At 55.2% G+C, this 13,618-nt stretch overlaps 1 protein-coding gene across 1 annotated transcript in view; it reads right to left on the bottom strand.

The window, feature by feature from the left end:
- Positions 1–6,127: 6,127 nt before the first annotated feature.
- Positions 6,128–13,618, bottom strand: part of CFAP99 (cilia and flagella associated protein 99) — a 48,265-nt gene continuing 40,774 nt past the window's right edge. Inside the window, exons 11-15 of the mRNA XM_064286151.1 lie at positions 10,691–10,832; positions 10,379–10,530; positions 9,286–9,491; positions 7,054–7,210; positions 6,128–6,273 (exon numbers count right to left, since the gene is read on the bottom strand). Of these exons, the coding sequence (XP_064142221.1) occupies positions 6,169–6,273; positions 7,054–7,210; positions 9,286–9,491; positions 10,379–10,530; positions 10,691–10,832 (762 nt within the window). The 3' untranslated portion in view covers positions 6,128–6,168. The remainder of the gene's footprint in view (positions 6,274–7,053; positions 7,211–9,285; positions 9,492–10,378; positions 10,531–10,690; positions 10,833–13,618) is intronic.

The following is a 13,618-nucleotide window of genomic DNA, read 5'->3' as shown; positions in this document are numbered from 1 at the left end:
TGGCAGTCACCGCCCCTAGCCCTCGGCCCGTCGGGTCAGTGGGGATATTTTCAATGCTATTGGATAAAAGAGCCATCTATTACCACTTTGAAACGCGCCTCCTTCCGGCCCCGCCCACGCTCGCGTGCTCCAGCTCCCGCTTTCCGGGCAGAGCCGCCCTCTCGACCCCGGCCCGCCGCAAGGCCTCTCGGGAGTTGTGGTCTGCGGCCAGGCGGAGCGCTGAAACCGCGGCTCCCGGCGGTGCCGACCCGACTCGAGGTCTCCGGAGCCTGGAGGGCTCCGAGTGCCCGCCTGGGTGACAGCCCTAGACACCAGCCTCGTGCTCCTGGCCGGACGCGGCTGGACGTTAGCCCAGGCCCGGCCGTTCCGCCGCCGGAATCCCGGCTCCGCCCCCGCCCCTCTCTGGGCCCCAGCTTCCTCGCCTGGGAACCGGGCCCCCAGGCTGGCGCGGCTCGGAGCCTGACCTTCCACCAGAAGCGGGGCCTGGACCTGCAGCCCGCTGCAGGGGTCTTGGAAGGGGTCCGGGGAGAAGGTGACTCTGGAGCTGAGAGCTGATGGGCTGGAAGGAGAGGGTTCCAGAAGAGGGAGCCCTGTGTCCCTGAAGCTGGAGTGAGGGAGTGAAGGAGGAGAGGTTGACTGGCAAATGCAGGGACGGAAGGCTTCGCAGCGCCCGACGCCCAGAGATGGGGAGCAGCTGGGGAGGGGAGGCAGAGTCAGGTCTGACAGGGCCAGGGGCCAGGTTAACAGTGGACTATCGCTAGGCCCGCGGGTGTAGGTGCTCTGGGTAGAAACATGACAAAGTGCAGTAAAACAAAAAGAAAGGTTTTATCCGGCATATATTCAAAGACGCAAAAGTAGGAATCGGACAAGGATGCTGCCAGAGGTAATGTCTGCCTGAGTCCAAAGAAATATTACAGAATAAGCAAGAATGGGAAAATGGACAAGCATGCTGCTAGAGCCGTATCTGCCCGAGTCCAACGATATAGTACAGAATAGGAAAGAATGGCTGCTAGAGCCAAGTCTGTCAGAGTCCAAGGAATGTTTCAGAACCATCAGTATACATTAACGTTACAAATGGGCAAAACTGTTGAAAGTTTCACCTTTTCACAGGCTGGCTAGAAAATGTGATCATATGTTTTGAATAGTCTTTCTTAATAATCATTGGTACAGGTTTCAGTAACAACAGTCTGGAGGGTCTTTACTGTTTTGACAAATCTTACTATTCACTAAATGCTAATAGAACAAGATAAGAGTGGAAACTATGTGGGTCTTTTGTGCTCCATTTATGATTTGTTTATGTGAAAATTTCCCTGAAAGGTGTTTTCCAAGGTTGTCCTAGTTATTGTCTTTATACCTCAGGGTCCTTGTGACTCCAGCTCCAGCTGGGTCACATTCTAGGATGGAATAATGGCTCTAATATTATCTCCTAAATCATGGGGAAAGGAGGACCTGAACCTGTGCAGGAACACCTCTGCCTGAGCTGGCCCCTGGGAAAGGGGCCATGGCCGAGGCCAGCCTGGTGGCAGAAGCCTGGAGCTCAGTGGCCTCTGGGATATCTTGGGCAACTCTAGGGTTCAAAAGGTCGCAAACTGAACCCCTCCTGCCTGAATTGGAATCCCAGCTCCATCCTTTAAGCAAGTCTCAACAATGCCCTCACCTGTTACAGGGGGACAATATCCACCTCAGAGGGGTAATGTGGGGCAGATTCAATGCAGCATTGCACAGGTGCATGCTAGCCCCCTGGCTGGTAAGGGCTGCAGACCAGAATTGGACTAGTAAATCGGGTGGTGGGCTTGAGTCTAGGTACCAGGTTTGGACTTGAACGTGGCATGGCAACCAGAAAAGAGAGCCCAGCTTGTCCTCTTGTCCTGAGAATACTCAGGCCACGGCTATCATCTCTGGTCCCTAGGCGCCCTCTGGCAGTGAGAAGGTCACCCCAAATGCCCTGGGATGGACTCCTTCCTTGGGGGGAAGGTCTTTAATCCTGGAAGGTTGAGCTATGCGTGGCAACGACAAAGCAGATCTGGAACCCCTTACCCATTGCCGACAAGTTGATTCTGACTCAGTGATCCTATAGGACAGAGTAGAACTGCCCCATAGGGCTCCCTAGGCTGTAATCTTTATGGAAACAGACTGCCACATCATTCTCCCTCGGAGAGGCTGCTGGGTTTGAACCGCCAACCTTTTGGTTAGCCACCAGGGCCCCTTATGAAAAACAGAGCATTAGTATTTTTGAGTTACCCGTCAACAATCTGTGTGTTGATACTTTATGAGGTAGTAAGGGAACTTGGCATGTTGGAATGTCTGACATAAATGTGATCCAATGTAGATTATGTGGTTGAGTATCTGATAGTGATTTTAGGTTGAAAAAATAAAAGCTTTTTCCAATGTTTGTGATCGTAATTGGAATGTTTAAGAGAACTTGTAAATTTAAGAGAGATATATACATATAATACATCTATTAAAATTATTTAAACACTTGGGAAGTCAAACAACTGGAATGTTAAATAAAATCAGATTTTACATTTATAAATGCAGTTTAAAATGCTTAAGGGAATTTCAGTTTATAAATGGGCCCGTCAGTGATTAATCAAAATGATAGTTAAAAACAATCAGACTTATAAATAGAATAAGATTCGTAATTTGAATTTCAAAGCTTAAGAAAAAGCTAGGATTTTCTCTTTATAATTTTAATATATTTAAAATGTGATGTTGAAAAACAGTCATTACAAATGTTATTCTCATGCCCAGAAGCTGCCTCCGTGGCCTCCCAAACCTCCCTTGACACTGAACCTACAGTGTGAGTATCCCTGGCTCCCTCCTCCTGCTAAATGTCCCCAGCTTAGAGGAAAGACTAGCCCCTTGGGATGCCCACAGTCCCTCTCATGGAAGCTGGTTCGAAGCAGATACTTGGGCTTCACCCTAGAGCTTGAATCTCTGTGGAGGGAGCGTGAGAGTCTGCTTTTTTAACTCCAAGATAAGAACCCCTGCCTATCTGGGTTCAGACATTGTCAGCAGGGGTCTTCTGGCTAACTTGCACTTACCCAGAAAATTCACTTTAGCAGAATGTCAATTCTCTAGGCAGTCCAGCAAATAAAGGTTCAGAGAGAGCTTTCTCAGCACCAGCTAGACCTTATGCCCCCCTGGCTGATCCCCTTTCTAAGGGCTCATACAGGAAGTGGGGAGGCAGGCGTCTAGACTGTGGACCCCTTGAGGGTATATCAGTTAGCTATTGCTTTCGAACAAAATCACCCCAAAGCTCAGTGCTTCAAATAATAGATATTTATTGTTGCTCATGAGTCTACAAGTCAGCTGGATGGTTTTGGTTCCTGGCTGGGCTCACATGTTGGAGGTCAGCTGGTTGTAGGGTGGTCTAGGAAGGGCTCCCCTGGGACAACTCCTCCACATGGTCCCTCTCCCCAGCAAACCACTCTGGGCCTGCTCACATGGTATCAGGGTGGGTTCCCAGAGAGCAAGTGGAAGTTCCAAGGCCACTTGGGGCCCAAGCTGAGAAATGGCACACAGCCACTTCTGCTGTACCCTGTTGGCCAAAGCAAGTCAGATTCAAGGGCTGGGAGAATCAGACTTCACGTGTTGGTGGGAGGAGGTGTCAAGTCATATGGCAAAGGCATGGGTACAAGGAGACATTTTTGACGTTTACCACATAAGGGCTGCCTTCAGGCCACATCCTCTAGAGAATGGCCCAAGGCCTGCTCTAACTCAGGTTTGTAGGAGCAGAGTACCTGGAAGAGTCCCCAGGTGCTGGCAAGCCAGCTCTGAGCAGCTGTCCAGGTTCAGGAGTGTGGTACGTGGTCAGGGACCTTGTTACCTGCCAGCCAGCGTCATTGCCAATATTGTTGGCGGCTGCCATCGAGTCAGTCCCAACTCACGGCTAGCCCACGCACAACAAAATGAAACGCTGCTCGGTAGCTGCCATCGAGTCAGTCCCAACTCACGGCTAGCCCACGCACAACAAAATGAAACGCTGCTCGGTCCTGCACTTTCTCCCTGACTGGTTGTGGACCACAGGGCTTTCACTGGCTGATTTTCAGAAATAGATCTTCAGGCCTTTCTTCATAGTCTGTCTTAGTCTTGAAGCTCCATTGAAACCTGTTCAACATCACAGCAACACACAAGCCTCTGCTGACAGACAAGTGCTGGCTCTGGATGAGGCACATTGGCCAGCCGGGAATCACACCAGGCCTCCACATGGAAGGTGAGAATTCTATACTGAACCACCACCCCCTTCATTATTATTGCCAACAGCACCCCGATTTTGCTTGGCCACCACCTACCCCCTCTGCTCCAGAGTCCAGCTTGATAGATGAAGGGTAATTCCCCCCACTTGCCAGGGTATTTGCTCAGACACCCACGCAGACTTTTCTTCCTCTGCAGGAACTGCTAGTTCCATGAGCTACTGAATTGAAAGCCAGAGAGAGGTGTGTCACTTGCGACTGAAGCCCATTTGAACAGGCCTGAGTTCACTCAGAGCCCTGAGGGAGTCTCTCTGGATGGTAATCTTCAATGTATTTCCTCAATATTGAATGAAATTGATTTGAATTTTATTGCACAACACAGGATGTAAGAGATGTCATGTTTATTTATTTCAGTGAAATTTCGTCTGCTCCCAGCCCCGATTCAGCAGAAAGGTGGGAAATTCCTCTCCTTACTAGCCTGGGTTGTGGGGAAATCCTGGCGTTCTGACACAGCTCAGAATATTAATTAGGAGATGCCTCTGGTCTTTCGTCTCCTCTTGTCACTGCTGAAACGCCCACCTTCCTGGTCTGAATGTGCCCTAGGGGCCACCCTTTGGGTACACCACAGCTACCCCCTCTAACGTGCCATCACCTAAAGGCTTATGGAGGATATGGGGTGGGGGAGTCTCTCCGGGATGTCTATCCGCTCTGGGAGTTTCCAGCCCCTCCTTCCTTTCTTCCCCTTCTCCCCCGCCCCCTCCCCACCACGGGCCCATCCTGCTTTCTCCTTCCAGGGGTCCCACCACACACTGTGCTTCATTCTTGAGGCAGCATTTCCTCCTTGTGAATGCACTTCAAAGGCTTGTCCTCAAGGCCACGCCTAGGTGCTGGGGCTGGGGGTCCCAGAGAGTGAATCTGTCCTGGTCCCAGTCCTGGGGAGCTTGTGATCCAGCACCCTTAACCTTGTTGGATGCTGGCCCCTTGCTGATGCTGGGACAGCTAGGGGTGGGGTGCTCAAGTCGCCAAAGCTTAACTTTGTGTCCTGATTCTGGACTGGTCACCTTACCTCTCTGAGAACCGTGGCCTCAGCAGGATGGGGGACAGTTGCTAATCCCCAGGGTCACTGTGAGGGCTACAGGAGACGAGGCATGTGAAGACTGGCCACTTCCAGTCTTGGGGGGATCCCCAGGTAAAGCCACCTGGCACTGGACAGGGATGGCAATTCCAAGCCGGTGCTGGAGATTCCAGGTTTGTGTATGCTGAGGGGGCTGTTAGGAGGTGGGGGCCGTGGTGGGGGCTGCCGGGGGCGGGGGCGGTGGAATGGGGCAACTTTGGGCTGGGACCCAGGGAAGGGCCAGGATCTGGGCGAGGATGGCAGACTTAACATATAAAAGTATAGGACGCCCAGTTAAATTCCAGATAAAAACCCGAAACTAATCTAGCTTGATATGTACCAAGCAACAGTGGCACGGCCTGCGCAGTACTCGACCTGCAACCCTTCACTGGGCAGGTGCAGGCCCGGGCGGGGCGGGGTCACAGGCGGGGTGTGGCGGCGGGGGTGCGGGGGGACGCAGGGGCGTGTCGGCGTGACGGCTGGGCGAGGGGGCGTGGCGACGGGGGGGGCGTGGCAACTGGGGGCGTGGCAGCGGGCCGGCAGGAAAATTGGCGGGGGAGGGACCGGGAGCGCAGGGGGCGTGGCAGCGGGAGGGCGGGAAGATTGGCGGAGCGCAGGGGGCGTGGTGCATGGTGGGCGTGGCAACTAGGGGGCGTGGCAGCGAGCGGGCGGGAAGATTGGCGGCGGGGGCACCGTGAGCGCAGGGGGCGTGGCGGAGGGAGGGCGGGGCGCGCAGGGGCGTGGCGGCGGGCGGACAAGGAGCGCAGAGGGAGCACGCTGCGTCGGAGGGAAAGGAGGCACGCTAAGGGCCGCACACTTTATTCCGGGGAAGAGCAGGAGGCCGGTAAGGCGCCGGGGTCAGGCCGCCTCCAGGCGGCGCGCGGGGCCCTCCCGCTGCACGGCCCGCATCCTTCGCTCGCGGCTCCGCTCTAGCTCCAGCCAGTGCTGCGCCTCCAGCTGCGCCTGCGGAGGGTGGGCATCAGCATGGGTCCCCAAGAACACGGTGCCCCCACCGGACACCGCTCCCCCCACCGCATACCGCGCCTCCCAGGGACACTGCGCCCTGTTGGACACCGCGTCCCCACCGGACACCGAATCCCCCCACGGACACCACGCCACGACCAGACATCGCGTCTCCACCACACATCACGGCCCGAACCCCCACGGACACAGCCGGGTCCCCCGAACGCTCACCACGTCCCCCATGCATACAGCCTGGACCCCCCCGGAGATCCCGCACCCACCGCCGCACCCCGCGCCCTGCTGGCATACCAACGAGTCTGCTCCCACGCCACCCTCCTCCCCTACGCACCCCTCCCGGGTCCCCACCGCGCTCCCCTCCCCAGTACACCGCCGGGCCCACCTACCGCTGCAGGAGCGGATTAACCAGTGAGCACCGGCTTACAGTAAGCATGATACCCACGGGCCGACTTGTGCTTAGTTACTAATTTCCGCACATAAACCCGGTGGAATTGTGCACTACGGATGAGTAAACACAAGTAAACACGTGCTACCTTGCACATTGGGTAATCCGTCCCGAGTCCCCACACTTTCCGCCCTCTCTCGCGTACCCCGCTGCCCACCCGGTACTCTGCACTCCTGCACCGGACACCGCTCCCCCCGCCGCACCCGGCTGGCTTCCCCACCCTGGCACCCCGCCTCCAGCACCCTGCCCGGCCCCCGAAATCTCCCGTGGGCCCCTTGCTCGCCGTTCCGCCCGCCCGCCGCGCCGCCCAGGCTCACCCGGGGCTTGGGGCGCGCGGCCCGCGGCGCCGACACGCGCAGCGCAGCCTCCTGTCTCTGGCGCTCGGCCGCCTTCTCTGCAATCTGGCGCCGCAGCTCCAGCACGCGCTCGTCCTGGGAGCCCTGGGCAGCTGCCGGGCCTTTCTTCTCCTCCCACCTGAGCCGGGCGACAGGGCGGACGGCCGAGGCCAGAGCCGGGTGGGACACGGGCCGCGGCGGCCGCCCAGGGGAAGCCCCTACTTGCGCTGCGACTAAGCCGGAAGGGTTTTGGCACAGAGGGCGAGGCCCCTAGGACAGCTGAGTGTTCCCGCCCAGGAGCCGGCGCCAGCCGTGCTGATCTTTGGTAGGGGCTGAGGTGGGGCCACGCCAGCGCCTCCACCTTTTTGTTCTTTTTACTAAGAATTTAAAAATAAGTATTACACGTGTATACATGTGTGTGATGTAAAAAACAAAGAAAACCTGTCATCTCACACACCCTTTGCCATTAGAGATAACCTCTGCTAATATTTGTGTGGCCCAGTGGTTACACTGCTCGGCGACTGGAAACTAACAGCCGCTCCGTGGGAGAAAGATCTGGCAGAGATTCAAACCCTTGAAAACCGTATGGGGTCGCTATGACTTGGAATGGGCTTGAAGCAGTGGGTTTGGGTTTTTTGGTAATATTTTGGTATCTTCCCAAATCTTTTCCATACGTGGACCAGCTTTCTTTCTGAAACTCACCTGACATTCTCTGTTGACTCAAGGGCACATCACAGCCTAAGGCCTTTTCAAGTGCTGTTCCCTGTGCCTGCTTGCTCTCCAGCACCACCCCAGGACTGGGCAGCCTCCTGCCCCTAAACCGCTCCTTGTGAGTTAATGCCAGTGGGATCTGGCTGCAGGCAGGGACTTCAAGAGCTCTGTTAGCTTGAGTTGGACTCTCAGAGGCTCCTCAACACTGACCAGACTGCATTTGGGGTCTGCCAGGCGGAAAGCCAGCATCAAAGAAGTGGTGAAGTCTCCCTGGGGGGCTGCCGCCTTGGGGACCTGCTGGGTGGCCAGCCAGCCCTCCCCAGGCAGCCCCGACCTGCGCTTGTCATGTGCCTCCTCTGAACTGGAAACAGAGCAGCAGTCACTCAGGATGAATAAATTAATAAATAAAATCCAAACTTGTTGCTATGGAGTCATTTCCAATTCATGGCGACCCCCCGTGTTAGAGTAGAACTGCTCCATAGGCTTTCCTTGGCTGTAATATTTGTGGAAGCAGATTGCCAGGCCTTTCTTCCTTGGCACTGCTGGGTGGGTTTGAACTGCCAACCTTAAATTAGTAGCCGAATGTAAACCGTTTGCACAACCCAGGGACCTAACAGTCACTCAGAGAACTACAAATGAAGGCTTTCCCCTCCCACTGACCATGAATTAGACCATCCCTCCTTTCACCCACCTGTCACCCTGCCCCACCCCAGGCCCATGCAGACAGTTTCTCTGGACCAGGCTGTGCTCCAGCTCGTCTGGGATGCCACCTCCCCTGGAGCAGCTGTGTTGCCCATGAGATCAGGCCAGGGCCCAAGGGCCTGCCTAACTCTGGGGGTGACACTGACCTGTGCCTCACCATGCTGTCACGGGACAGGTACACGGGGCTGAAAAAGTCGCCACAACGTCCCCAAAACAAACAAAAACGCGTGTGCATCTGTGTGCACTTGCACATTCTAGATGGAAAGAGGTTGGAGAGAGCTGACAATCAAATGCAATGTCTGACCCTTACATGGATCCTGGTTTGAAACGAAAAGGAAGCCTTGAGACACCTGGAAAATGTGCATAGCGACTGGCTGTTCAATGACATTGGGGACTGCTGTTTCTTCTTCTGGATGCACCGCGGTGCCCTCATTATGCAGGACAATGCGTATTTTTAAGGAGATGTATGCCGAAATATTTTAGGAGCCAGGTGTCCGCGGCCTGCAACTACCTCCAAGGGGGTTAGCAAAGACAGATAGCTAGCTAGCCAGATGAAGCACATATGGCAAAAGGTCATGTCCGCAACCTAGATGCAAAAGGACTGCATTTAGGATTTAGGTCATGGGTATCCAAGCCAGCGCTGCACAACTTTTCACCGTTTCTGAATGCCTGGAAATTGTCTAATAAAACCATAGGCGTGGGAAGAGTTGTTGCAGGGCACTGCCCAGGCAGTGGGGTGGTGGGCTGTTGGAAGGAGGATGTGGCTGGGCGCCCTCCCGACCCTGGTGCCCTGGTACCGACCTCAGGGCGGCGGCCCTGCCCATGGCCGCACGGCACAGGGAGATCCGCTCCACCGTGTTCTGCAGCTCCTGGCTCCGGGTGCGCTTGCCCTGGATAATCTGGTCCCGCTTCTCCTCCTGCACTCGCTGCTGGGTCTCCTTGAGCAGGGCCAGCCGCTCACGCAGCTCCACAATGGACATCTCACCCTCGAGCCCGTACCCGGGGATCTGCAGGGTAGCAAGAGGCCCCAGGCTGGCAGTGTGCTGTGTCCGGCAGGGAGAGTGAGCTGGTCCGGAGCTGGGGCGCAGATGGCCCGGCCTCGGGCTCAGCCAGTCCCTCACAGCTCACACCCCACTTGCACCGGCCCCACCGCTAAGCCCTGGCCTTTCTGCAGCCCCCGTGTTGAAGCCACTGCTCAGACCCCATCCCGGCAAGCACAACCCCTGGGAGGGTCACCGGGCAGCACAGAGGACAGCCTGGGGGGAACTATCTGGGCTCCTGGCTGCAGGCCCTGACCCCCCCTGCCCTGTAGACCTTCCTCCTTGGCTTCAGTATTGCCCATATAACGACCTGGGCTCCCCCAGCCACCATCCAGCCTCTCCAGCCCCCTCTCCTGCTGCGGACCTTACTTCCGGGCTGACTGCTCCTCTCCAACTGGGTGTTCCAGAGGCTTCTCAATTATAGCAAGTCCCGACCCCCTGAAGCCCTGAAGCTCCCATTCCCTGGGATCAGGCTAGGCCCCCAACCGGCTCACATCACTTTCCCAGGTCCACCTACCAGCTCAACAGCCAGCCTGGCCTCCTCCATGCAGCCACCAGGGGCCTTATCCTCCCTTCCCCCTTGCCCCATCCACAGGGGTTGCAGAGGCCTGGGGCAGTGTCTGTCCTGCGGCAGGACTGTGAACTCCTGGGGCCAGACCCAGGCCCAGCACAGTGAGTGCTGAGCCTATGGCTAGTGATGAGTGGACGGGTGGATTTCGGTGTGGGGTGAGACCCCACCTTGGCCTTGGGGGGAATTCTGGACATGCCCTTCTAGGTCAATGCCCAGCACAGTAAGACACAGGAGGGCTCTCTAGGGCATCAGACGAGGAGTGTTTGGGGATGCGGGTCCCCACCTGGGTCAGGTCCACCAGCTTGCCCTTGCGTGTGGGCCGCGTCTCCATGGCGCGCAGCTGGGAGATGAGCGCACACCGCTGCCTCTGCTGCTCTTTGGCCTCCTGCGCACTGCGCTGCAGCAGCTCCCGGCTCTCCTCCATCATCTCCTGAGCTTGGGGGCCAAGCAGGGTGCCGAGTGGGCCAGGGAGCGACTTCCTTGCAGGGCCTGCTGACCAGGCCTGCTTTCCAGCAGTGGGCAGGGTGCCAGGCCCAGGCCCTGCTCGGGGAGCGCAGCTGGGTATGGACTCCGTGCAGCAGCTCACCCACTGTACCTGCTTGCTGGCGGCCCTTCAGAAGCTTCATCTGCGCCACCTTGACGTTCTTCTGTGCCTCCATCACCTGCTCCACCAGCTCCTTCAGGGACTTTTCCTCCTGCAGGCGCCTCTCAGCATACTGCTGCATCAGCTCCGCTGTCTGCCAGACAACGGGCCTCAAGGTGAGGGCTGGTCGCTCTGGCCCAGCAGAGAGGCATAAGGTCTGGGGACTCAACCCAGCCCTTCACCTTGGGTCACTCAGGAACCTGGGTCTCAGCCAATCAACTCCAGGCAGTCCCCTGGAGGTTGGGCTGCCTGCTGGGGAAGTTCCACCTCCCACACTCCTCCCAGTGTGGTCATGGGGGATGGTGTGAACCGCAGAACCACACAGCTACCTCCCCAGATCTGAGGATGAAGCTAGGGGTGGAGTCAAGAGAGTCCCAGGGAAACCTCGTCAGAGATGCTAGATTTACCCTGAAGCCCACCCACTCCTGGCCCCGAGATATGAGATAAGACAGTGCATTTACCCAGAGCTGTGGGGCTGGGTGTCCAGGCCACAATGTAGGGCACATGTAGGGCATGCCAGGCCCTGAGGAACGCCTGGTTCCCCCATCACACGTCCCCTCCCCTGGAGGAAATGACTCCTGGCTGGTCCTGACAGTCATTCCCAAGCTTTTCTTTGTCCTTGTGCCCCAGAAGGATATGTTCCTAAACAACAGAACGTGGCTTTGTCCCTTCTGTGTCTTGCTTCTTTCGCACTTAGATTCACCCACGCCGTTGCCTGTCGTCATAGTTTGCTGTACGTTTCTGTGCATATACCACAACTCTGACCCCTTCTAATGTTGCCGGACAGCCACAGCGTTTCCAGTCTAGAGCTACTGTGACCAATTCAGAACGGTATTTTTAGTGCTTAAGATGCTACGAAGGACAGTGTGGGACTTGTAACTTTTGTCATTGGGCCAGTACTGCCAGGCAGCCATTGGAAACCCAGCCTTGTGGAGCCCCTCTTCAACTGTACCATAAGTCAAGAGAAACGGTCTGGGGCAGCTTGGCCCCCAGGCTTAGAGATTGTGCATAAAGAAATCCTTCTGTGAAGCAAGTTGCTGGCCTGGATCAAGGAGCCTTAAAAATAGCCACTTCTCTCAACCCAGTACAATTTCATTCTAGGCAATTTGATACAAATGGGGTACTTCGTGCTATAATCCCACACTGGGCTCTTAGGATACTATTAAAATTACATTTGTACCATCCTCCAATAGAAGGAACCAGGGCCCTTGGGGAAATGGCTATTTTAGGGCTGGGGCAGTGAATATACAAGACGAGCTTGAAGAATCTGATAGTACCAGGAGGTGGGGAAGCACACACAATGATGGGTGCATGTCAAACGGACCCAGGAGCCAAAAGAAGAAGCCCACAATGGTCAGAGCTGGGGTAATTTGGGCAACAAAATAAATAATGTAGCATTGGACTATAACAAAAAGTATAAACTAAATAGTCGTGGGTCCACACCGATATAAATAAATGATTGAATGAATAAATAAATGGGGGAGAAGAGACAAATCTGCCATGCAGAAGGATTCCAAGTAACTGGTGTAGATACGTGGTCCTCACAGAGGTGGAGCTTAAGGCCTCCTGCCCTGGAGTGTGGGTCACACCTACTGACTCGCTTCCGAAGAGCAGAGTATGGAAAGGGGGACAATAATTACAGTGGAGAAATCAGGTGAGCACTATCCCAGTCGGGTGATCAAGGTCAATACCAACAGTGATAAGTCATGTTGAAAGCATGTACCCTTGATGGTGGGCTGAGAAGGCCACTTCATCTCTGTGATCTTCCTCCCCCAAAACCTACAACCCCAGTCTAATGAGAAAAACATCAGTCAAACCCCAGCTGAGGGACATTTTACAGATACCTGACCAGCACTCCTCAAAACTGTCAAGGTCGTCAAAAACAAGGAAAGTCTGAAAACCTGTCACAGCCAAGAAGAACGTAAGGAGATATGATGACTAAATGTGATGTGGTGTCCTTAGTGAAAAAAGTGGTGAAAGCTGAATAAAGTGTGTTGTTGTTAGTGTGGTCAAGTCGATCTGTGACTCATACGACAGAGTAAAAATGTTCCGTTGGGTTTTCTGGGTTGTAATCTTTACGGGAACAGGTGGCCAGGGAAAGGAGCAATGGCTGGGGGGGTTGAACTACCAACCTTTTGGTTAGCAGCCGAATGTTTAACCATTGTGCCACAAAATCAAAACCAAACCCAGCCCATGGCCACTGAGTGGACTCCAACTCCCAGCAACAGGACGGGACAGAGCAGAACGGCCCCTCCGGGTCTCCGAGGCTGTTGTCTGTCGTCGTCACGGAGGCTGACTGCCACTGCTCTCTCCCGCAGAGCTGCTGGTGGGTTTGAACCGATGACCTTTCGGTTAGCAGCCAAGTGCTTAACCACTGTGCCAGCAAACAAACCCCAAGCCTGTTGCTGTGGAGTCAGTTCCGACTCATAGCAACCCTATAGGACAGAGTGCAACTGCCCCACACAGTTTCCAAGGAGCAGCTGGTGGATTTGAACTACCAACCTTTTGGTTAGCAGCCATGGCATTTAACCACTGTGCCACCAGGGTTCGGGACCCAAATAAACTATGGAGCCTGGCTGATAGCAATGTACCAATACTGGTTTCTCAGTTGTGACAAATATACTACAGCAACAGCCACCGCCACCAGTGGGGTCGAGTCGCTTCTGACTCGTGGTAGCTCCACGTGTGTCAGAGTACAACTGTGCCCCATACAGTTTTCAATGGCTGATTTTTTCTTCCCAGGCTCCTCTGGGTGGACTTGAACCGCCAAACTTGTGGTTAGCAGCTGAGACTGTTAACTCCTTTCACCACTGGACAGCAAGGCAAGATGTTAATAACATGGGAACTGGGTGGGTGTAAAGTATAGGGAAACCTTTGTAC

The sequence above is a fragment of the Loxodonta africana genome, chromosome 5 (genome assembly GCF_030014295.1).
Source record: "Loxodonta africana isolate mLoxAfr1 chromosome 5, mLoxAfr1.hap2, whole genome shotgun sequence".
Lineage (NCBI taxonomy): Eukaryota > Metazoa > Chordata > Mammalia > Proboscidea > Elephantidae > Loxodonta > Loxodonta africana.
This window is presented reverse-complemented; position numbering and strand designations above follow the sequence as displayed.